At 45.2% G+C, this 25,686-nt stretch overlaps 1 protein-coding gene across 1 annotated transcript in view; it reads right to left on the bottom strand.

The window, feature by feature from the left end:
• Nucleotides 1-1,390: 1,390 nt before the first annotated feature.
• efnb1 (ephrin-B1) overlaps nt 1,391-25,686 on the bottom strand; it is a 57,448-nt gene continuing 33,152 nt past the window's right edge. Inside the window, exons 3-5 of the mRNA XM_008278144.1 lie at nt 10,906-10,998; nt 5,055-5,171; nt 1,391-2,680 (exon numbers count right to left, since the gene is read on the bottom strand). Of these exons, the coding sequence (XP_008276366.1) occupies nt 2,286-2,680; nt 5,055-5,171; nt 10,906-10,998 (605 nt within the window). The 3' untranslated portion in view covers nt 1,391-2,285. The remainder of the gene's footprint in view (nt 2,681-5,054; nt 5,172-10,905; nt 10,999-25,686) is intronic.

The raw sequence follows: 25,686 nt of genomic DNA, 5'->3' as shown, positions 1-25,686 counted from the left end.
TGCCGGCGTGATGTATCAATGTTTCTACATGCGTTTTCTTGCTGTAAACTGTTGTCGTATCAAGCCGCGTTGAAATCTGGCTCCGCAGCTACGGAAAAAAAAGCCTCATCTAGTTGATTCATGCCCTGTCATTCCTAAGTATTATTAATGTTGACATTTTGTTGCCCTGTGGGATTTCGGCTTTGTACTTGCAGCGAAATTGAAGAAAAGCAAGTAATGAATTGCACTAATATTATGTTACATTATCAGATCCTACTCGGGCTCCGATTTACAAGAACCACAACATTTTGTTAGTGTGGCTGCAGTACGTGATAATTTGTGAGAACGATTGTGATAACATCATGTCAGGGAGCTCTTTCTGCAAAAATCCCCCCGCGGTAGACTCAACACGACCGAGCGCGCCGGACTCTGAAATATAGACGAGGGGCCAGCGGAGCCGAGCGCTGCGCAAGGGAGAGGAGGGAGAAGAAAAAAAAAGAAAAAGGATTTGAAATTTACGTGGGGCATTAATGTGAATGAACACTCAAGGCTAAGTGAGTCTTATGATTTATGTAAAGTCTATGCAGGGAGCATGTCTCCTCTAAAGGGAACATCCAAAGACAGTGAGGTGAACAGGCCTGTTTCCAGTCGTGCAGCCTCGCACCGTCTCCCGGCTCTGAATGGCCCAGACGCAGCCACAAGTGCTAACCTCATCCTGCCATTTTCCACCCAATTTCTTCTCTTCTTTCAATTTTTAAATTTCCAGGGCAAGGTTATACAAAAATGAGCTCTTTGAAGATCAAGCTCAAAGGCGCTTGAATAATCTGACTAAGAGTGAGCGTCATGCTATGAATTTTATATCCACTCAGGGAGAGCAAATCTTCTCAGTGTTAACTTGCTTCTGTCATCTAAATTAACTATTCCTTCAGGCTGGCTGAACAGGCTCCTGCATTACCGATGTGGCATGATGATAAGTTGGCCCTCGGAGGCTCCTGTTTAGCCGAACAACTGAAAGGGAGCTGGATTTATAAAGAGATGATCACTTTATATGTTGTTTGTATTCGGGCCATTTAAGATGTCAAATAATTCAAGCTTTCCGCCGTAGCGCTGGAAATTCATAATCCGATTAACTGTGTCCAATTTTAACCACATTTCCTTATGTGGATCCATCTCTTAAGTGCTATTCAAGATGGAAATCAACTGCGCAGACAACTGTTGAGCGCATTTGAAAATGTGCAGTGGATCTTTAAACAATAAAACATGCAGACCGTTAAACAGCAGCGGGCTCTGCTGTGTTTGCCATTTTACATTCTTTGATATCACACCACATACATCTATCATTTCAGAGATTGCATTAAAAAAAAAAANAAAAAAAAAAAAAAAGAGCGATGGATGACATGGGTGGTGAGACGATGGAGCGATAATGATGATCTATTTCAACTCTATACATTGTGCACTTGTAGGAAAAGTCTAACAAAATACAACTGCTTTGTGAACTGAATCAGGGTTCAAGGAAATCCTCCATCAAAAATAGTAAGTAAGGCAAACATCAGAGGTGCGAAGGGAGAGGAACACATTATTTTCACACACTGTGTCTGATACCTGAGCTATCTGGAGAGTTTCCCGGCCCAGCTCGGAGCCCCCGACCAACACACACACGGACGCGCACGCACACACACACTGATTTTTTTCTTCTTTTTTTTTCTCTTTTTGTCACCCGGCACACAAACTGCAGGCTGAGTGGCGTTCGGGCCTGCGTCTGCCTGTTCCTGGCTAGTGTGCTAGGATGGTGGTGTTTAATTGGGTGTAGCACAGACTGTACTTCAGGGAACTGAGATAAGTTATATCCTGTCCGTTCTTTTAAAAAAAAAAAAAAAAAGGGACAGCGAACCACGAAGCTCGAAGTTCCATCTGTTGGTTTGCTCGAGCTCCGCCTCCCACCGTCAGAGCACAGCGGGGGGGTGGTGGAGGAAACTAGGAGGTGGGGTGAGGAGGAAGAGGGTGTGGGGGGAGGTAAGGAGGAAGGGTGGGGATTGTCAGACAACCCAAACAAACAGAATAAACCTCTCTCGTCAGTCAGCTCATAACCCCGCTGGTCACTGGTCAGTGCGTGTGTTTCTCCAGATTTGTGCAGCAGGTGGTAGAAATAACACGGGCTCGAAAGAGGCATCAAGTCCCCCAAGATGCAAAAAGGAAGTGTCCTTCCCAAGAACATAAATCAAGCGCTCCTCTTCTTTTCCGTTTTTCCTCTCTCTCTCTCTCTCTCTCTCTCCTGACCGTGCCGCCGCCGGTTTGTGCGAAGCGTGTCAGACTTTGTAGTAGATGTTGGCGGGGCTCTGCGGAGGCATCTCCTGGACAATGTAGACTGGGTGGCCATAGTCCCCGCTCACCTTCTCATAGTGAGGGCAGTAGTTGTTCTCTGTCCGCAGCGGAATGATGATGTCGCTGGGCTCCGTGCCAGCCGTGCCGCCCGGCAGCTTGGGATTGGACAGGGTGCTGAGCGACAGCGCCGAGGGGCGGGGCTGCGAGTGGGCGTTTTTCCTGGCACGCTTGCGCATCTTGATGAGCAGGATGACGAGGAGGAGGATGAGCAGGAGGAAGATGATGCAGCCGGCCCCGATGGCGGAGAACACGGCCACTTTGGAGCCCAGGATGCCGTCCGAGTTTGCCGAGGACCCCGACTGGTCTTGATTCATGGGGTCTAGAAGGAGAAATGACGAAAAAAAAAATAAAAGAGAGAGAGAGAGAGAGGCTTAGGGACTGTAAAAATAATTATGACGGGGGAACAGAGGGTCAGAAAAAGGAGGGTGCTGTAATTTGTACTTGTGCTGAAAGGAGGAGAGTCTAACTTTTTTTTTATGTTCCCTCGCCCCATATTTCACTTTTATTTCATATTTTATATTTGTGAGATTTATTATTTAAAGGAGATCAAATAGGTACATCAAAAAATCTGGTTTCCGTGTCCTCTGGGGAGCTGCATTTTGCCATGTGTAGAGGATGAGGGGGTTGGGATGAAAATATCGCAATGCACAAATCCTTCGGCACAGAGCCTGTTCTTGTTCCACTCATTTAGCGGCTGCGTTATCAGTTCATTTAATGGCACTGCTTTCTTACATATGTGTTTGTTTGCTTTGGGAGGATTTCAGGCGGATGGTTATAGCGGCGTTTGTCAAATCAGGGTCCAAAGAAAACAGTAATAACACTCGCGAGGTTCCTTGTGTGTTTGTTAAATAGGATTTCACTCCTCCCCATCACAGTAATTTTCTTATAGTCCCTCAGAGACTGCGGAACATTTACAGTAAGCCGGCGCTGTCATGTGTCACACAGATCTTAGCTGTTGTGTGCCTAAATCAACTGCGAGCACATCCCAGTTTTTGTTGTCTGCTCGACATGACTAACAGCCCCATTGATGTAATCTAATTGAATCAGCTCAATCAAAATAGGCCTCGTAATGAAATCTGTAGTCATCACTCGGCATAACCGAGATTCCTGCCCCGATAAGATTGGAGCCCGGGCATGTTGTGTGACATGTCGAGGCCGCGTTTTGTCTGGCAAAGGCCAAGTGAGATATGGAGGGGGGAAAAAAAAAACTGGACAAAAATGAGGAGGGCATATCTGAACATCTGATTTTATTTTATCCCTTTGTTTCAGGGGTTCAGGATGGGGAAGGAGGGGGGTGGTGGTGGTGACTGGATGGGAAAGAGAATGGCTGGCTCCTCCAGTGACTGAAATCTGAGAAGAACCAAATCTGTTTTCCATGTATGCATGCAGCTGCTGCCAAAGAGCAGCACTCACCCCTCTCCCACCACCACCACCACCACCACCACCTCTTTACTGTCCATGACCTCCCCTCCCCTCCCCAACACACACACAAGCCCTCATACCTCCGGAGACTGCCATCCACACTAATGACTGTGTCTCCGCACTCGTCCGGCCACTTTTGCACTTAACCATTTATTGAGGAGGGGCTTTAACGGCGCCCTTATCACGACCAAATGACATCACCGAGAGCTACCAATTCGAGGCCTTATCGGGTGAAATCAGAGGCTGGAGGAATTTCGTACACTCTGGGCGCCGCGGAGAGCCCGGAGAGAGGCTGTCAGAAATTTCATTCCTGAAATATCAAGCCCTCAAACCACAACGACTTGTCCTTCATTCCACCCTCCACTTCTTCACTTGACATAATCACTGATCTAACAATGGTAGACAGGTAGAAGCCCAGGTATAGGGGGGGGGGAAAGTGACATTAGGCAATCTTTTTATAGAGTAACTAATGTCAAATAAGCAATTATTAAATGAGGACAGCTTATCACATTGGGACAGGCAGAACAGACTGTACTTGGGAGGAAGTTTGTGGCATATAAAGTTGTGGAGTAAGTCAAAAAGTTTGTGTAGGGAGTGATCTAAAAAAAAAAAAAAAAAAGAATAGTAGAAGAAGAAGAAGAAGAAGCGGTCCCTCCTGTGGGGAGCCGCTATGAAAGGTGCTGGTGAAAACAGGAAACAAGGAGGGCCCAGAGCATCCAAGGAGGCTCAAGTGACTCCTTCAATTATCTCTGCTTTTAATCTTCATTTATCTGCAATTCTAATGAGGTTTAAAAAGATATATAATAAAGAAAGTGTGTCTTTGAGTCTCCTTGGGTGCAGCACACCCTTTTGTGTACAGTATAAATAAGTGAAGTGACTCAGGGTGAGCTGTGTTTGTTTTGGGTGGGGTTTCGTGTTGTAACGTTGCAACCTGGACTTTGGAGAGTTTATTCACCTACAACAGTGGTTTTACACGTATTTAAGCTTGCTGACCCCCCCCCCCAAAAAAATCAAAGGAACGCCTGCGGCAGGAAAAAGCCATATGAGAGAATGCATACTTTGAGAGACTCAACTATGATTTTTATTTTTCTCTTTTCAGGCTAAATGTGATTAATTATTAGAGGAACCCTTAAGGCTGTGAATATTCCTTTTTTACATTTCAAAAACCATTATTTTACTAAAATATTTGCACTCCGGAATCTAGAAAGCATTCTTTAAGGAGCGCTAAGCGGCAGTTCATGGAGCTGCTGTTGATCCGTCAATCTGCTCACCAGGGTTTCCTGGAATCTCGGGTCCAATCCGACCCTGGTCGGGCGGACTGGGACTGGACTCCGGTATGGCGTTGTCTTCTGGAGTCTCCGGCGCCACGGGGTTCGCAGAGTTTGGGACTGTGGGAAAACAAAAAAAAACACACACACACACAGAAAGTCAGCCTTGGCAAGCTGCATGCGCTGAATTACAATGACTTGTTCTCGGCAACAGCGAGGATTATTTTTTATTATCTTGTGATATATCTTTTATGCACGGAGAAGGTTATCTTTGCATGTGTTGAAAAGCGTCTCAGAAGTGAAGATGAAAGCACAAAAAGCGGAAGGACAAGTTAGCGAACGCCTGTGAAACACGCCAATACTCCTGTCCTGCCGTTAAAAAAAAAAAAAAGAGGAAAAGAAAGAGCTCACATCTACATCAGCAGCTCCTTCAGCAAACACTCAGACAGGCATTTCCAACACTGACACACTCATGAGCGCGTAGGACACACACATCCATGTGCACACACCTACGATATACTTACAATACACTTAGGCCTGGCAGAATGAGGGTAAAGTAGTTATATATTAACTTTTTATTGTTTTACATTATTCATCACGTTAAAAGGCCATAATATGCCTTATTTATTGCTCCGGCTTTAACTCTGCCTGAAAGAGGCACACTTCTGAAGAGGGGACAGGAAGCGAACGGGGGAGACGAGGAGAAGAGGAGAAGAGGAGGCGAGGAAGAGGAGACGAGGACGAGGAGGAGGGGGGTTGCATAAGCTCTGAAGGGAACGCAAAGGAAACAGACAGTTTATCTGTCTGTCTGCTCTGATTTCAGCGCACACTTTGAAGTCTTTGTGCAGTAAACACTGGTGGGTCCACACCGTGGTTATTTTACAAGGGCAGGGCCGGCAGACAGAAGACAGTTAAAAACTATTACCGAGGCCGCTCAGATGGCTTCCACGGCACTCTATCAGATGCTTCTCCTCTATCAGGACCTTATCTGCATCTGCCCCAAGGCCTGCTCAGAGGGGTGTGTGAGAGAAATAAGTGAGGAGGGCGCGTGGGGAGAAGGGCAATTTACATCCGAGTCTCCCGTGGCAATTTTGTGTGGCCGTGCATGGGTGTGTGACTGAAGAGGTTCTGACAGTCTAGCGGTTCTATTTCCACCCCAGTTTGGCCAAATCTCAAGCAGAAATGATTCAGGTGCGGGGCATCTGGTAGATATAAGCAAAAAAAAAAAGCCAGAGACGGGAAGGAATATGCGTTCACGATGGCCGTCCGCTTTCTCTTCCCTCGTTTTTCTTCGGTATTTGGCTAACGCAAACCACACTATTCGCAAATCCGCCCCTATCTTCTCCATGTCCGGACCATCACATCGCTCCATGCTGATTGCGGCAAGCGGTGAACCTAGCCGTGAGCTGTTGTGCGTTGTCAATAATTGATGAGAAAAGACAGGAGTGAGAAGTGGGAACATTCGCACATGATCGAGGATATGAGAGGACACAGTGATCTGATTCACTCCCTGCGTTATAGCCCCCGACTCTGTGTCAACCACTGAGCATGTGCGGGGAGCGTTCTAATGTTCTGACCCATTTTTTCGGTGTGTACTGCTGACATTTCCCTTAGCTATGCAGACAGCAACTACCTCAGAACTGCCAACCCGCCAGAAGGAGGGAGAAGGTGGGGAGGAGACGAGGGGTGAGGGAGGGAGACAATGATGGAGCGATAGAATAGAAAGAGAGAGACAGATATGTAGGGGAGTGAGGTAGAGAAAATGTGAGAGGGGAAGAGATGCGTGCGAGGCGGTGAGTCAACGTATTTCTAATGAGCACGGTGACATGTTGTGGTGGAGGGGGAAGAGACTGCTGAGCAGCAACGTTATGTATAAAATATGGGCTTCCCGTATCTCCCCTTCAATCAGTTTCACTTCCTTTTAACTGCTCATTTTTTCATAAAGACAAAAGACAGACTACGGGGCACTTAAAGCGCAATTAGATATCGACACGTCAGGGCGCGAAACTTGCCCGAGACAAATGATCCAGCGCGGTTCCGACCCCTGAGCGTCGTCGCAGTCAGATATGAAATGTAGGAATAAAAGAAATGCATATTTCACACTGGAGTGAGTCACCAAAATGTAATTCCAAAGTGCAAAGGCGTACGAGTGGACATATGGGAAGATCTTGAGGCCTTGGCGAGAGAAAAGTGTTGGCATTCAGCTACAGGAGACGGAGGAAATGTGAATCAAACACAATGGCATCTGGGGTCAGAACCAAGTGGAGCCCACGCATTTTTTTTTTTTTTTTTTTTTTGGCTGAAACAAAGCCGAGTGTGGTTGCTGAAGGTAGAGCCTAGGGCAGCGAGTGCTGATTAGTCTTTTGAGTATTCTTTGTTTTTTTACTTAATTGGTCAGAAAACGCTAAAAGATGTCCATAACAAATTTGCCCGAGGTGAAGGGTGATGTTTTCGAATGACTCGTTTTGCCTGAACAACAATCCAGAAGCTAAAAATATTCAATTTGGGTAAACAAAAGAGCGAAAAGCGGCACATTTTCAAATTTCACATCCTGAGAAATAACTTGAATACATATCAGCAGCCAAAACTGAATGAATTTCTGTTAATAAATGCTTACATAAATTAAAGTATGCCTGCAGTATGAGCAAAATATGCATCAAAAACCATTCCGAAATACTTCAGAGACGTATTATCCATTATAACACATGCCAGATTGTGTGTAAAAGCTCAAATTTGTAATATAACAGTACAATATTTTGCTCTAAATCGCAGCAGAATAGGAGTATAACGTCGCATTAAATGGAAGTACATGTCCAATAGCTGAAGAAGACAAACTTTATTATCTTGCATCACTGTCAGATAAAACAAGAACTCTGCATAGGTCATGACAGGAAATTAAATTAGACATTTGTCAGTGCTTTCTATCATGTAAAAGCCCCAAAAAATCCTAATCTAATCAAGAAAATAACTGTCAGATTAATGGAAGATAAAAATAACGGTTAGTTGCACCAGAACATTTTGCAGGAAAAACAATCACCTAGAAATTACACACAGAAGCCAAATCAAAGCCGCTGTCAGCGCTCTAATTTCTCATGGCCCTTCTTCAAATAGTTACTGGGTTGGATGGGTACATTAGGCATCAAAAATTCCACCCACAGAAATAGATTTAAAAGTAGTAGCAGCTGGGCCGGCAGCATCTTTTCTAACAAGGTTTTTAGGGCACATTGATCGTGAGTGACAGCTCGCTTTGGACTGTTTTGGGAAATGAGTGCATGGCTCTAGCGAAGTTGAGGAACAGCCGGGAGCCACGAAAACAGACTCCAGCTGAGGCGAACTTTCCTAGAACTTTCCTCGAGTGAGACATTTCCTTTCAACTTTCATTAACGTGAGAGCACAGGTTTATTTTTCTCCCGGTTAATAGCTGAGGGTGAAAAAAAGCCCTGTGTTGCCTGCACTCGTGCAGCCACGTTGTCATTCTGCAGCGGTGTTGCAATCCCAGTGCTGTCGGGATGCTCAAATTGACCTACATGGAAAAGATAATGCAATGCCTGTCTGTTGCTGAGATGGTTGTGGGTATTTTTCTCTGTATCTGCTGAATTTGTTCCGACTCAGACCTTGCTAGCATCAGCAGCTTGTTAGCTTCTATTCTCCCACCGGCTGCCAGGATACACTGCTGTCATTCCACTAGCCAACATTCAAATATCTGCACACACATTTGCAGACACACACACACACACACACACATACACAGACACTGCAGATTCCTCAGCAAGTCTCGGTTTATTTTTGACATGTTGAGATCCAGCTTTTAAGCTGGAATCAGATCATCATGGCGGGCAGATGTTCCTCTCAGATGGTGGTTAGTGTCTGTTTCGGTCAAAACAACCACACTGAGGATGAGGGAAGTGTTTACAGAGTAACACATCTGTGTACTGTACCCTGTCAGATTCAGGATATGGATGTCCACAAATTGAGTAAAACTGCGTATAAAAGTGAAACGTATGATAAAAACCAAATGTTGTGTCCAAGGATATCTAAACAAAGCTTGCTTGTTTACTTCCAGCATTTTTAGATGACTTACCCCGACCATGCACTTACGTACCAATTTCAAACACATTTTCATTCCGTGATTGCTGCATGAGAATCGCAGCTGAGGAACATCAGAGGTTTTATTGCAATTTGGAACTGGAGCCGTTCTTCATTCGCTTGTTATTTCTCCCGGATCTCATTTTCTACACTGTTTGCAAAAACTGTTTGTGGATATAGACGATTTCTAAAAAAAATAGTGTACACAACTAATAGCGGGGAACAACGAGTGGATCCGTCGTGGTACGCGTCTGCTGTGTATCGCAATAGTGCATTTTCTGTGAGTTTAGCTGGAAAAGGGAACAGACGAAATAAGCTGATGGGAATCCAATGGCTGATAAATCAGGTTACTTCATCACAGTGACGCACAAATCCTGAAAATCCAATAGTGCAGTCCATAAAGCAGTCCTGGTTATTGATTTGCAACATTGCATGCAAACGCCTAATCCTAGCAGAGATGTTAAACAGATAGTGACGGCACTACATCCACGCCGCTCATTTGAAAGTGATATTTAAGACATTCATTACTAGCAGCAATCATTTGAGACTGTGTTGTTGGCAACACTTTATTTTAATGCTCCCACTGTTGATTTATAAACGCTAAACTAAACAATGAACAGTTAATAGCTGTTATGTGCAGCTGTGAAATATTATAATGTCATTCACCTTTACATAAAGACATTTTATATAAAAACAACAACTAAATAACAGCTGTGCTCTTATGCCCTCATATTTTATAGGAATTCAAAATGTAAGGTTTTAATACAAACTGTATAATAATTTATTAACAGAGTAAAGTGTTATTTAATGTATTGTTTTTGGATGACAACTGAGAAAACTCAGTCTGCAAATGTAGGTCACAGGATGTGGCCTTAAGCTAAGAAAGAAATCTAACAAGTGAGCCTTGAGTAGAAGTAAACTAGTCAAACTAGTTTCTTCTGAGAAAATAAACTTTGAAACTCAACTTGTCTTTAAGAGTTTTTAAAACATTTATAAGCAGATTTCCGGATGCCTGTAAATAACTCGTAAACAAACCCTTCTGGCTCCTTACAACTACATTACAGAGTGTTGGAAACTATTTAGTAAATGGTTTTTTATAATTTAAATAGTGAAGTAGTAATGTTCTGTTTTCTTTTTAAGGTGGAGAATATTTACGTATTTATATTGTGTTGAAACTGCAAAATCCCCGAGATCTAACTGTATATTTACGATAAATATTTATATTTTTTTTACATTTTTCTGATTTATATTGTTTTATTTTTGAATCACTATTGCTCATTGTATTATTCTATTTCAACATATTTAAGTATAATTAAAAAACAAATACTCTGATTAACATAAAAACAATGCAACTCAAGTTAAATCATATTAAACTAATCTTAAATGATGCAAACGTGGAAAACAAAATCCTTACCAACTCAATTTGGTAATTCTTTAATTACATTTTGCTTGAAATCATTATTTCAGACAGCAAACTTTTTTTTGTAAATACCATCACCACAATGAACCTCAACTGGCTGCCAATAAATAATCAAAATAAAGCGGCGCCAATAAACAAGTCATGTCAAAAACAAAATAACATTTACACTAAGTCCATTTCATAACACAACTTTCCAAGAGAGCGGGTCTCGTCGGAGGCTGGTGGCGGACAAAGTCACGCTGGGCACACATAGCGATAAATGAAAATGTCACACCAAAGTGAAACATGGCTTTAAGGCAGCAGCAGCTCTTGCATTGTGTTCTACATGTGAGGTGAGCGCACATTTACCTTGCCCGACTTTCATGATGACTTTCATGGCTCGGCTCTTGCACACGCCCCCCTCCCGGTTCTCCAGGCCTTCGACTGTGCCGTTGGAGGTTGCTGGAGGCGAAGGAGGAGAGGGGGGAAGAAAAAAAAAAAGAGGAGAGAAAGAAGGGGGCGGTGGGGGGTTGTGTGTGGGAGGACAAGAAGAAGTGGTGGAGGGTAAAAGAAAAGAAAAGCAGGAGAAAGAGGAGGAGAGAAGATGACACACCGGTTAATGAGCACGTCCATAACGCACAGAACTAATCAATATTTACGACAAGCACTGATTAGCTGTTCCAGTGATTAGCCGTTCTCACCCTCAATCAACCGCCGGCTCCTCTCAACGGTATCTCTCATTAACACAATAAAGCGAAGTCAAATGAATGGAACAACATTAGAGTCTGCTGAGGGCTGAGGGCGGGAGGGCGCCGAGGTGGAGAGCAGCAACATGGTCGGACCTGCGAGTGTGCGCTTTCTGCCGGCGCATAGTTTCGCAGTGAAGACATGCCAGCGAGAGTTCCAGCTGCTTGCCAAGTCCTCGAGCAGCTTACTCCCTTCTGAGCCACATGTGTCACTACTTGCTGCTAGTGCGGAGAGGGCTTAAATGCCTCCCTTAATGTTTGTGCGTGCATGTGTGTGTGTGTCCATTAACATATTAGAGCGAGCGCTGTTAAAGTGCGCGTCGCCGCTCGGACTCGGGGCGAGGAGCTCAGGGTCGAGGGGTTGTTTATTCAATGTCACAGTCACTTCAGACGCTGTGACACAATTGGCTTGTCTATTTTAGGGCCCATGATAATGACCTAGGGAGACAGAGTGTGACTCTGACCTTAACACTGAGTAGCAAAGCACGGCGTTGTGTGTTTCTGCCTGTGTGTGTGTGTGTGGGCGCATAGGATGGCAGCTCTAATTTTGGAATTCCCCAAATGATCTCCATCTCCGCTTAGTCTGCTGTTTCAACTTACTCCCTTCCTCTGAAATGCTTTTGTTTCTCTTCCTCGCATTATCCGTCTCGGTCTCTCTCTCCCCCTGTTTTTTCACTCACTTCATTTCCTATCTGCTCTATCTGGCTCTAGCCCTCCCCTCTTCCCTCCCTCTTAACTCAATGACCATCTCCCTGGGTGATTGCTTCAGATGGCACCCTCATTATGATGAGATAGTCTTGGAGAGGGTGCTTATCTAATGATGACACAAAGAGAGACAGACTTGGCTACAGGCAAGGGGGCTGGGTGGGTCCAAACAAAGCGCTTGCAAACATTCAAATACTTGCCGGCGTGATGTATCAATGTTTCTACATGCGTTTTCTTGCTGTAAACTGTTGTCGTATCAAGCCGCGTTGAAATCTGGCTCCGCAGCTACGGAAAAAAAAGCCTCATCTAGTTGATTCATGCCCTGTCATTCCTAAGTATTATTAATGTTGACATTTTGTTGCCCTGTGGGATTTCGGCTTTGTACTTGCAGCGAAATTGAAGAAAAGCAAGTAATGAATTGCACTAATATTATGTTACATTATCAGATCCTACTCGGGCTCCGATTTACAAGAACCACAACATTTTGTTAGTGTGGCTGCAGTACGTGATAATTTGTGAGAACGATTGTGATAACATCATGTCAGGGAGCTCTTTCTGCAAAAATCCCCCCGCGGTAGACTCAACACGACCGAGCGCGCCGGACTCTGAAATATAGACGAGGGGCCAGCGGAGCCGAGCGCTGCGCAAGGGAGAGGAGGGAGAAGAAAAAAAAAGAAAAAGGATTTGAAATTTACGTGGGGCATTAATGTGAATGAACACTCAAGGCTAAGTGAGTCTTATGATTTATGTAAAGTCTATGCAGGGAGCATGTCTCCTCTAAAGGGAACATCCAAAGACAGTGAGGTGAACAGGCCTGTTTCCAGTCGTGCAGCCTCGCACCGTCTCCCGGCTCTGAATGGCCCAGACGCAGCCACAAGTGCTAACCTCATCCTGCCATTTTCCACCCAATTTCTTCTCTTCTTTCAATTTTTAAATTTCCAGGGCAAGGTTATACAAAAATGAGCTCTTTGAAGATCAAGCTCAAAGGCGCTTGAATAATCTGACTAAGAGTGAGCGTCATGCTATGAATTTTATATCCACTCAGGGAGAGCAAATCTTCTCAGTGTTAACTTGCTTCTGTCATCTAAATTAACTATTCCTTCAGGCTGGCTGAACAGGCTCCTGCATTACCGATGTGGCATGATGATAAGTTGGCCCTCGGAGGCTCCTGTTTAGCCGAACAACTGAAAGGGAGCTGGATTTATAAAGAGATGATCACTTTATATGTTGTTTGTATTCGGGCCATTTAAGATGTCAAATAATTCAAGCTTTCCGCCGTAGCGCTGGAAATTCATAATCCGATTAACTGTGTCCAATTTTAACCACATTTCCTTATGTGGATCCATCTCTTAAGTGCTATTCAAGATGGAAATCAACTGCGCAGACAACTGTTGAGCGCATTTGAAAATGTGCAGTGGATCTTTAAACAATAAAACATGCAGACCGTTAAACAGCAGCGGGCTCTGCTGTGTTTGCCATTTTACATTCTTTGATATCACACCACATACATCTATCATTTCAGAGATTGCATTAAAAAAAAAAAAAAGTGCCAGCCACGTTTCTCAAAGTCTCTAACCCTACTCCACAACAAGGACACACTGCCAGCTTTTTTTTTTTTTTTTTTTTTAATCTAAAAGCCTCTCACTCACTCTATCTCCTCTTCCTCTCACTCAATTTTTCTCCTCCCTCTCTAACCCTCTCCTCTCGTTTCATCCCGGCATACTGACGTTAATCCAAATCTGGATTTCCAGATATTAAAAGGCCGACGGTCATGTCGTGTTTTGGAAAGAGGAAACTGGGGAATTGGGTCTTCCTGTGTGTCTCGGCGGAGATAAAAACACAAGGGGATAAAGCAACGACAGGACCAGGAACAAAGAAACTCCCAGTCTGCTGCTAATGATTTAGTGGAACAAACTGGTTCAGCGTTAGCCGTCCAGAATACCAAAAGAACTGGTCATTGCATGAAGGAATGTTGCTTTTTTTAATAAAGCGGTCGGCTCCAAAGAGGGTTTTTGTATGATTTAAGGCCCCTCTTTGTGGGTGTGGATCATTGGCCACAGAGTGACTAGTGGGAGAACAAAAGATCTACAGCTGCTGAAGTCATAAGAGAAACCAGGTGCCAAATGTTGATGTTGGGAAATATCTACAGTACAAATGTATCAGCCAAGAGGAAGCCTTACAGGGGAAAGAGCTGGCCAGAAAGAAAGGCTCCCGTTCCAGTACTGCACACATAGCACTACTGCACACATTACCTAAAGCATAACACATTAACATGCAGATGTGAATGTACACTCGCGCAAACACACCGTTGCACACAGATTTCACAAGGACGTTTGGGGTAGCGCGGCAGACTGCTCCCCGAGGTGCTCCGAGGAGAAGAGTGGGAGATGTGTGAGAGATGCAGCGCTGACTGGCCAAGACAACACTAGCTAAGGCTAGAGTGCGATGTGGTGGTCTATATTTATTCTCAGGTCTGCTAAATGAGGTCACTCAGGTGGTCCTGCTGAATACATTCCCCATCTCCATCATGAATCATCTGCTGCTTATTATTCCTGTCCAGCCCAGGGGGCTTGCTTTCATACAGCGCAGTGGGGCTGTGTGTACGTGTGTGTGCACGTGGTCCGCTGTCTATACGTGCGCGTGCGCGGTCGCGTGCGCAACATCTGCCCAAAGCGACGAACGAGGGGGGATAGATACAGCCCATGTGACAGACAGAGAGCAGGTTGTTTAATGAGAAAGTGGATGAGAGGTGACATTCATTGGCTACCTTTCACACAGCGTCTCCCCCCCCCCCACCTCCTCCTCCTCGTTCATTCTGCGCAGCATTCAGACTTCCATTTAGCAGGCACCGAGTAGTCACAGTAACCACCAGTAATAATGTCTACATTTTCCAAAAAAAAAAAAAAAAAAAGCAGCTAAATACATAAACAGGCTCAACCACCATCTGATCACTCACACTTAGCATCAAGGAAAAAAAACACAAGCGCGCAAGAGCTGTTTCATCCATTTGAGGCAAAGCAGGGAGCTACACACAGCCGTGTCAGGTGTGTGTGTGTCTGTATCAAACAGAGCGTCACAACAGAAATGGCTATTTCTCATACCTGCGATTTTTCCTATCTTGGTTTTTGTTTACATTAGCGGACCAGAATCGAAGTGCTGAGAAGGGAAAGAGTCTATTTGCACAAAATATTTCACCCCTGAATGAGCACAGAGAGGGTTAGATTAGGTTTATGTGCCTGATTCCAGAGATAACCCTCCCCAGCAGATCTGGCATGCATGCAAGAATGCACGTGCACACACACACACACACACACTCGCGCACTCACACACACAAACACACAAACGCATACAGAGTGAGGTTGGCAGACTGGAATAATACTGGGGATCTAGATGTTTGCACTTTGAACCTTTTCTAATCCAGAGTATTAGGGCATGGCTAAAGCCTGATTATGGCGGAATGAAATGGATCTAAATAGATGTCCCTGCCCATCAGCCTTCCATTTCTTTGTCCTAGAAATAGAAATGGAAATCAGTAATCAACCTCCAACCTCTCGCTCGCCATCTCTCCCACGTAGCCTCCTCTGCAGGTTTGGCGAGAGCAAAGAAAATTCATTCAGACTTTTCATATCGCCGCAGATGAATTGGGGCGCGCTCAGGTTGGCCGAGGGTTTTCCTCATGCTCCTTTTCAATAATAAAACTTGGCAGACAATATAAAATTGTCATATCTTCGATGCTAGACGCGCACATTTTTCATGCTACTTTGGAAATATTGAATTCAGGTCGGAATAAATGCGGTTGCGAGCGATGAGGGTGGACACAGCTGATTTTCTCATCTTGGTGTTTTGACTGTTTTTCGCATTTTACCGTTGCAGAGCATCGCCCTAATAAAACCACGTGCCGCCTTGCTCCTCGGGAGCCACTTTGCTGCTGGTGTACGGTAAACAGGTAGCAGCATTAGTGTCAAGGTTTAAAGTGGTAAGCGGCCCAGTGCACACAACTGTTGCTCAGCTCACTGCTTCGGTATACAGCCAGAGGGGGAGCTCCTCTCCTGCGTCCTGATTAGACTGCTCTCTCTAGACTGCACACACACACACACACACACACACACACAATTGCAACCACACTTGAAATGGTTGCAAAAAAAATAAAGAAATAAAAAAAAAATATACAGCCATGTAAGCACCCAGGCCCACAGAAGTGAACACAGATGAAGCAACACACTGACATGTGCATGCTCACACACACACACAAATACATATTCGCACACACACACACACAGTTTGGCTGCCTGTGTAGCCAGAAGATCAGGCAGGACTTAAGAGCTCCTCCGGCACCAAAATTACAGGGTACCTCTAAATCCTCCCAGCAGAGAGCACTATGGGATAGCGTGGGGTGAGGAGGAGGAGGAGGAGGGTTGGGAGGAAGGGTGAGTGGTGCTGTGTAGGGGTGAGGGAAGTGAAGAGGTGTGTGTGCGTGGGGGTGGAGGTGTTTAGAGAGAGAGGGGATGGAAAGAGGAGCGAGGAGGAAGAGGAGGTGGAGGGGGGGAGGGCAGGGGAGAGGAAGCGGGAGATTCCTTTTTTTTTTTTTTTTTTTTGAAGACGACAGAGTGTGTGCGAGCTGGAGAGGAGTGAGACTTGATCTGTCTGAAGTGTGCTTTGCGTGCGAGTGTGTGTGCGTGTGTGTGTGTGCGGAGGGGTTTCGGGACGGGCGTGCGTGCATATGCCGGTGGTGGGAATATGGAAGGAGGTGATGAAGTGAGGAGTTGAGAGGAGGAGGAGGAGGAGGCGAGCTCAGTTTGGAAAGAAGAAGAAGTGGGAGGTGATCTCTCTCTGTGCAGCAGAGGAAGCATATGTGTGTGTGTGCATGTGTGTGTGCACGTGCATGGGGATGTGTGTGTGTGTGTGTGTGTGTCTGCCAGCCTGCTTCTCTCTCTCACTCACACTCACTATTTTCTCCTACACTCTCCCCTAAGTCTCTAGTTGTGTGTGTTTTGGCCTCAGTGCAAGTGTGTGCTTTGGAGCGACTCTTGTGTTGAGCCGTGTGTGTGTGTGTGTGTGTGCACAGAGAGACGTGTGCGCGAGTTTAAATTTCTATGTCTTCATGTATACAAATGTTTGGGGAATATGTTCATTTTCCGGTTTCGCTATCGTGCGTGTGTGTGTGTGTGTGTGGTCCCGGCACATCAGTCGAGACAGTCCCAGATTACTGAGCCAAAGGTTGGGCATTATGGAGCCAGCAGCACTGGGCCGGTGCTTCAAGACTACTTATGACAGCTTTTAACCTCTGCAGAGGACCTGTCAGCAGCTCCCAAACTGTCTGCACGTGTGTGTGTGTGTGTGTGTGTGTGTGTGTGTGTGTATCCGTACGAGACTCACGGCCTGCAGTCACGGAGAGCTTCTGCATCATTTAGCTGCGGGTGTCTGCGTGTCACCTCTATGGCGGATCCAGCGGGGCAGAGCTTTTACACCGCTGCACTTTCCATTCTCCATTTCCCAACTCAGCACGCCGCAAAAAACCTCGTGCTCCCCTACACAGCACAAAACTTCCCCCTCTCCGTCTCCGCACCGGCAAAGACGGCGGATGACATTGTCCGGCGTGCACGCGCGCGGCCGACACGCAAAAAACAAGACAGGAAGTGCACACGGGAGGACACTCGCGCACACACACACACACACACACACCCACGCCCACGCGCAAACAAACAAAAAAGTACACACCCGGTGCAGGCCGTCTGTCGGATCAGTAGGAGATAAAGGATGCAGAATAACAGGAGGACCTTGGGGAGCAGAGCAAGTCATCTGTCTCAAACACGAACAGACTGAGCGCACTCCAACATGACATGATGTAGACAGACTCATCTTAGAGCGCATCGCATCCTCAACCTTTCTCCTGCCCTCCCTCACCCATCCGCTATCCGCACACAAAACGAATGAGGGCCTGCTCAAAATGTGGCAGCATGCTTCTAAACCCACATAATCTGACAGGTGTGCACCGGGGGAGTGCACAATTTTGAATGCAGTCGATCGGCACAATAAAACGGTGTAACCTGAGGGTGGGGGACTAATATCTCCTAATACTATAAGCTGTTGCATACAGCATTAAAGTTATGAGAAGCAGTGACAGCACCCAAAGCATCCAATATTAATTTCATAACCGCATCGACTGTAAAAATTCCAGCCTGCTGCTCCTAATGTGGAACATTTTTAGATATTAGCCATTTCAACTATAACCGGCTCTAATATATTCTGTTGTGTGGAGAAGTTGCCCACACAAACCTCCCTAATGACAGAGTACCTAATTGGCAGTAATGGCTCTTTTCACTGATATCATCGAGCTGCAGCCGCTAGAAAACCTCAGCAGTTTAACACAAATCATTCGCAGAGTAACAACTGGGGGAAAACAGCCTAAAGAAATAGACTGCAGTCACTCTCTTTTTGTTTTTTGTTTTTTTGCCTCGGATGACCGGCAGCTGCGCACGTCTGAACCATTATAAAAAATCCGTTTTGTGATTTCTCTTTGTTTGCTGTAAATGTAGCTGCCCATCAATTAGACAATTATTTAAAAAAAGAAAAAAAGAAAAAAAAAACTGGCACGGCTGTAGTAGGCAAACACACATTAACACCCTTGAACACACAAAACGAACAGGTGAACAAACACAACGTGAGTGGCGGGCACACACACACACACACACACACACGCTCGCCTGTGAACTCCCCTCCCAGACAGTGCATCATTTGACTAATAGCAGCTGAAATGTTGCGTGTTCAGAGAAATAAGTAGAGGGGAAACTAGGTCAGAGAGAAAAAACTGGCATTTCACCTTCCTATTGGTCAGAGCTAAAGGTTAGAGGAGATGCAACACATGCTGGGCCGCACACACACACACACACACACACACACACACAAGAGCTGAAAAGCTAAAGGTTAATATCGCTCATGTGGGAGTTGCTGAAATACTGTTTATCTCATTCTTAGCCGTATGTGTGCACAAGGCTCGATTGTGCGTTCATGTGAGCGGCGAAACAATGAGCGCACAGTTTCATCCCCGTTAAAGGCAGAAGGGGAGTCCTATATTAATGTACCAATAATCTCATCAGTTTCTCCCCCCGCCTCCCCCCCATCACTGAAACTGTAGGCGACATGCCCACTTTTTTTTCTACCATTAATCCACATCATCAACAAGCAGTCAACATGGCTGATAGTGCCGTATTTCAGCTCTTACTTTCATTTAATCGATGACAGCCTCACAAAGCTTCTGATCCACCCTCATTTGTTAGGAGGAACTCTTGTTAAGCTGACTGATCACTTACTGCTGCTGCTGCTTCGAATTAAAAAAAGAAGAAATTAAAAAAAAATAAAAAATCCTCTCTTTGCCACATCTTTTGGTCGTGAACATTCTGGGAAGTTATACACAAAGAAATGGAGCATAATATTCAATTTTCATTCTCTATTAACCAGCGCTTGCTACTGGCTGAGATGCCAAGAGAAATGACGGTGGACAAAAGACACAAGGATCTGTTGAGAGTTTTACCTGCTGCTGATAAGCCGCGACGAGAAATATGTCAAAACATTTCCAGACAAATCCTAAAGTAAACGCGTGGGATGAATAACATCGCAAAAAGGGATTCAATATTTGAATTCTTCCTCCGATGCCATAAATACGAGCTTCATTTAGTTCTGTTTATATTTATCTATGACTATTCCTGTTATGTATCTCCACCACTTTGCTTAATCGCTAAAATGGGCCAACATATTGGGTCGGGTATGTTGTAATTACGAAAATGCGTCTGGCTTTGATGGAATAAACAGTGAACCAATGGAGGGCAGCTAGCTACGGTACAGGAGGTGCAGCCATAAGCCTCGATTATACTCCCGTGCAGATGTGTGGATGGACGGCCGCACACACCATGGACGTGTCATTTTGTTAAAATTACTACTTTGCTAATATACTACTTTTTAATCAGTTTGAAGGAGTCTATTCCACACATGCTAATTCCACGCATGCCCACTACAACCACGGACACAAATTTGAGACTGAAGCTTTGATTGCTTATCATTAGCCTTCTAAGATGCCTTTGAATGAAGCTTAGTCTCGTCACCGATGCCCAAGATTCCCGAAAAAAAAAAGGAGTAAAATGGGATGTCTTTCTTTCTTATCCCTTTCCACATCTTGTGACCTTTCTGATTTTTCTTGGGGCCACTTGTTGGGTCACTCGTTGGCACATCAGAGAGCTGATTATTTCATGGGCTTCTGAGTTCTTTTTGAAGCTTCATATGTCAAAAAGGTAACAGACACCTTTTATGTTGCCCCTGTTGAGTGGAAAACTACTGCTTTCGTATAAATGCTTACTCATGTGGTTGTGCAAACGCAGTGACAGCATTCAGTCACATTTAACAAATAAACTTGTAATGCAAAGCAAACCACAGTGCTCTGAGCTCCTTATTCTTGTAATAAAACAGAGTACAGAGTCTGATTATCCTATTATTTTGCCCATGAAAATGCCTTTGTATTAAACTGAGCCTATTATAAATCCCAGGAGTTATTTGCCACAGAAACATCCAGTAACAGCCACATTCGCGGGTGGTGCTGCTATTGTCAGGCCACACATGTGTAGTCAGCTGACAGATGTACACAGAAGGTCTCTTAGCAAGCTTGTTCCTCAGCAGGAGGCTCCCTAAAGTTTCCGTCTTGCTTCATTTGCACTGGTAATCACACGAGGTGAACCACGGTTCACTCGCTAAATCCCAGCTGATGATAAAACTGATCCTCCCCGCCTTTTCTCTGCCCTTTGCGGTCGTCTGCAGAGGTGATATGGGACCGTGGACTCTGGAGAGGAGTCGTCCTCTTCGATCCGCCTCTAAAGGTCCACGAGTTACAAATCAGCCTGATAAAAGAACCGCTGGGACGGATCGGAATGCGGCGAGAGATAGTAGCGGTATGTCAAAGGCCACAAGGCTCCAAAAATCTAGACTGACTGAGGAGGTAATCTATGAGTAAACATACCCCAAAAGACAAACCAGAGCCAAGGCAATGGAACAAGTTAACAATGATGGTGGAAAAAAAATATCCTAAAAGCCTTCAGCAAAAAAAAAAAAGGGCTCACAGGTGCCATGTGTGTCTGTGTGTGCATTTATGCAAATGCGTTAGATGTCCAAGTGTGTGTACATATGTGCGAGTCTCCTGTGTGTGTCTGCGTGGAGCTCCTACACTATATCCATTCATCCTCCACAGAGAGAGCGGCTTCATTTTCACTGACCTTTTCAATCTGGCCTCCAGAAGAGAGTTATGACAACTGAGCCAGCCTTGTGTTTCCTCGGCACAACAACACACATCAAAGATGGGAAACAAACAAACAAACAAACAAACAATAACTCTTACCGCGGGCTCAGCGCTCGCCATCTCAAATAGGGAATGCAAAAACAAAAGCCGGTCTAAGTGGGAGGGAAGCGCACCGAGATGCGGCGTGCAAGGAGAGACAAGGTGAGCGCGGCGATGCAGGTGAGAAAACAGCCTTCGGGCTAATGACCCTGCCTGTGTGATGAACAGGTCAGAGCAGCATAAAGATGTAAGCATGCACCTAATCATTTCTGCCAGGTAGGGTGTTTTTTTTCTCCTAATTGTTACAAGCTGCAGCAGAAACAGAGGTTGCGGCAATCAGGGATTGACATTTTTTTTTTTGCTTGATAAATGCCTCGAACAAGCGATTGGCAAATTGTTGGGAGCACTGGAGAGATTAGACAGAAAAGACAGAGAGATGGGCAGAGATAGAGAGAGATAGAAAGAGAGAGAGAGAGAGAGATGTCAGAGACCGAGCGAGAGACAGAGAGTGTACTTGTTATAGAGGAGAGAGTCGATGTCAGCCCATCTGTTGTCCACAAAAACAAAATCTGTAAAAGGAAGAACAAAGGCAGAGATAGAGAGCGGCGGGGAGAGAAAGAGAGAGGACAGTGCACAGGTGTGTGGGCGTGCACGTGTCCCTGTGACCGTGCATGCGTGTGAATTATTGCACGCGAGTGTGCGTGTGTGTGAGCCCGTGTGTCTAAACCCTGGGGGAATCTCCTGTACCTGCTAACATGGAGGCGACTGAACAAAGCTGACTGCAGCCAACATGGGTCCCAAATCGGGGCAGCTCTGATGCACACAAACACAAACACTAAGAGACACACACACACACACATGCACACAGATAGATATTTAATGGATAGAGGCTCTAATGTAGCTGATGTGTAAAGCACCAGAGCTCCAAGTGCTGCTCCAAACCACAGCGAGGCTTCAGAGGCCAGGCTGCAACACAAGAAGCAGGAAAAGACACACTTTTCCCTCCCTTCCCCTGTTATTCACCAAAACCCCAATCAGAGCGCAGAGCCGACCACAGAGAAAATACTGCTGATTACATCCTAATACACACAAAGCCAGCAGTTGACGCACATATACAAACATGCGCAAACACACACACACATGCGCACACACACACACGCACTGATTACATCCTCTCTGGTGCTCCTCTCTCCTCATCCCTGGTATCGGTTACACGGTAAAGCCACGCTGATCGAGGATCAGTGTTTTTTGGCACGGGGCGGTGAAGGAGTTCAGGAGCTTAACCTCTAGTCCGACGGCGGAGAGAGACGGAGGCTCCGGACCCCCGTGCCCCCAGCACAAATAAACAGCTACAACACAAAAATGTCTGGCAGACTCGAAACAATTTCCTGAAGGATCTGTCACTGTGCAGGAGAGATGGGAGGAGGGAGGGGAGAGAGAGAGAGGAGAAGTGGGGAGATCTAAGGAGGAGAGAAAATAGGTGGAATGGCAAAGGCGGATGGAGAGAAAGATTAAGTTGCAGGAGAAAAAAAAGAGGGAGAAAAGAGAGGAAGAAATTGGACCCGTGGGTTTGGAACGGGAGGTAAAAAATTGTGCCGGCGCTGTCTACGAAATCATCAAGTCGTCGCGAGAGGCAGCCCGAACTCAAACACAACACGTATTTATTTGAAGGTATTTTTCCTCTTCAGCATTCATCCATCCATCCATCATGCACAAACTCCCGGCAGCGCGCACGTTTACACCCGCGGGACTGCTGACTGAAAATATCTTGTGCTCAGTTAAGCTACAGTTCTCTTGAATGTGCATTAACAAATGCACAATGCAGACAGCAGCCTCTATTAGGCCGGCAAATTTGTGCTGAGAGATGGAGGACGGATGTGTGCGAGCACATTGTGTTTTTGTGCGAGCATCTATTTGCATGCTAGAGTGAGCTTATGAGTGTATATATATATATATATATAGTGTTTTTTATATATATATATATTTGAATTTGCTTATGTGGCTTCGTGCTTATTTATGCCTGTGTGTTTGTGCACACACACGCCTCCTGTGTGTTTGTCTGCTCCTGTTACTGTGTTTGTGTGCCTGCGGTCGTGCTGGAATGGAACATGGACATTTTGCCACTGAGCTGAATTCACAGAAACGGGCTTGGTCCTGGCCCTGCAGAGCAGTATTTAGACTCTGTATTTATGCGTTGGACAACCACAGCAATCTCTATCACCGCCTTGTGATTCATGTTTGTTTGCTCTGCTCGACGCTGATTCAATTCCATCAAGAAGCTCCTCTTTTTTTTTTTTTTCTTTCCCCTCTCTCTCTTCTTGCTCCCCCAAAACGCTTTCCACAGAAATGTTCACGCCATACCCGGTCAGAGTTTCATCAGCCACCCCTCATCGTAGCTGACCAAGCATGCAGTGGTTTCCATAGCGAGGATGCGACATTAAAACTAACAACCTCTATAATTATACATCCATATTTCTCCGATGAGTTTGTGTAAACAAGCCGGGGCTCCAGCTCGGGGAGGCGGACTTCTTGGCAGGCCCTGGCTGAGGGTGCCACTGAATGGCTGTCGGAAAACAAAGCCATTTCAGAGTGTGCCTTGGAAAAGACAAACCACTGTTCTAGGGATGGTGGAGAGGGAGAGCAAGCTCCATCTGACAGAGAGCTGTGATTTGAGCTTAGCTATTGGCCGGAGAAGAAAGACACTGAGAATATGTGTTGTTGGCAAAGCAGAGGGCAAACAACCTCAGACATCTCAGATGGAAAGGGAAATATGCATTTGCAGAGTGTTTTAGATTATGGGCTTTCATTGTTTTATCCTGTGCTTGTGTTTTTTTTTTACAAAGCAGTACACCATTGTCCGACGTAATTTTCCTTACGGACAATGATGCTCATCTTTTCGTGTCCTACATTTACTTTCCTAATCACCATGGACTCCAAACATGCATCTATCCAGCAGCCTTAACTTGTCTCCTCTCCTTTTGCCTGAAGCTATTTTAGGGTTGCATAAACCACAGAGATGTTTTTTAGCATAGCGAATGGAGATAAAAAAAGAAATCCAGGAAGCTACTTTCGACAATTGAAAATCGCTGTAAGAGAAAGAGCCGTTCGACAAATGACTTTGTTAGCCGAGAGGAGGAAAACAAAAATCAACGGTGTTGTTGTTTCAGAGTTAGCTCTCTGTGGTTTTCTCGCGGTCGGTGTGCTGAGAGGAGATCTAAGTTATCAGTTAACAGAAATGACTCGAACACAGACTTCCCACAGCAGCCTGCAAACACACACACACACAACTTTGTAACGTGAGAGCAGAATAATGGAAATAGAAACGGATGGTTTAAGGAGCGCAAACGGGGGGGATGACATAGTAGGAAAGACAGAGAGGGAGGCCTTGCGTGCAGGATAAAATATTCTAATAAGATAAGCATGGAGCACAGCCGAGGAGGGATGAGTGTCTGCGTTTGGAGATGCACGAAGCAGACTAATTGAGATGAATACATGAATATATCAGCTTCATCTAGCAGCGACGGGTTCAGCCGTAACCAATGGTTACCATTCACTTGTACAGCCACGTGAGCAGCCCTCCCTCTAAAAGAAAGTCCTCATGCCCCCCCACACCCCTCGATTTCACCCCCCCACCCCGCCCCTCCCTCCACTCTAAACAAACTCCTCTGTAATAAACGAAAGGCAATAACCAGCGACAATAACGCTGTGCCTGCTAACCCTCTCTGAATGAAATATCCAAAGGAGAAGTAGCAGAGGCAGCCTGGATAGATTTGCAAAGCAAGCACAAAGTCATATATTACACTGGCACTCTAATAAACACTGGGCCATAGTCACTCACTGGGGGGGAGGCGGTTAAATCTCCTTATCCCGGGCCGTGCTGTTGTGCCGGTGCTAACCTGACCTGTTAGCTGGGTTTACTTTGAAAACGAAATCCGTTAAGGCTTACTGCTAGCTGCTTAAAACACCAATCAGTAACATCAATGACAATCACTCTGACAAGTTTTTTTTGCTTTCTGTGTAAATCCAACTCTTTTTTGCTATCTATGATAATTTACTGAAAACGTAAAGTCGATTTGTGAATTAATAACAATCAAAGGATGCGAAATAATAACTTCAATAAATCAGAGCCTTTTTTGGAGCTTCTGATTTTGAAGCCAGACTGATAGAAATGTTTGCCAACAATACAAACCATTATTTCAGGTTCTGTTAGTGGTTTTGAAAGTCCACAATCTGACAAGTGTGCAATACATCAAACAAAACATCCTTTGTTCTCCACTCATAACAACTATGTGGGAGAGTCCATAATCGATGCGAAAGGAAAATCCTGCACAGTGTCTCTGGCTTGTAATTAAAATACTTGAGCGTGATTTTACAGAGGGA

This window comes from Stegastes partitus, unplaced genomic scaffold (assembly GCF_000690725.1).
Source record: "Stegastes partitus isolate 25-593 unplaced genomic scaffold, Stegastes_partitus-1.0.2 Scaffold116, whole genome shotgun sequence".
Taxonomy (NCBI): domain Eukaryota; kingdom Metazoa; phylum Chordata; class Actinopteri; family Pomacentridae; genus Stegastes; species Stegastes partitus.
This window is presented reverse-complemented; position numbering and strand designations above follow the sequence as displayed.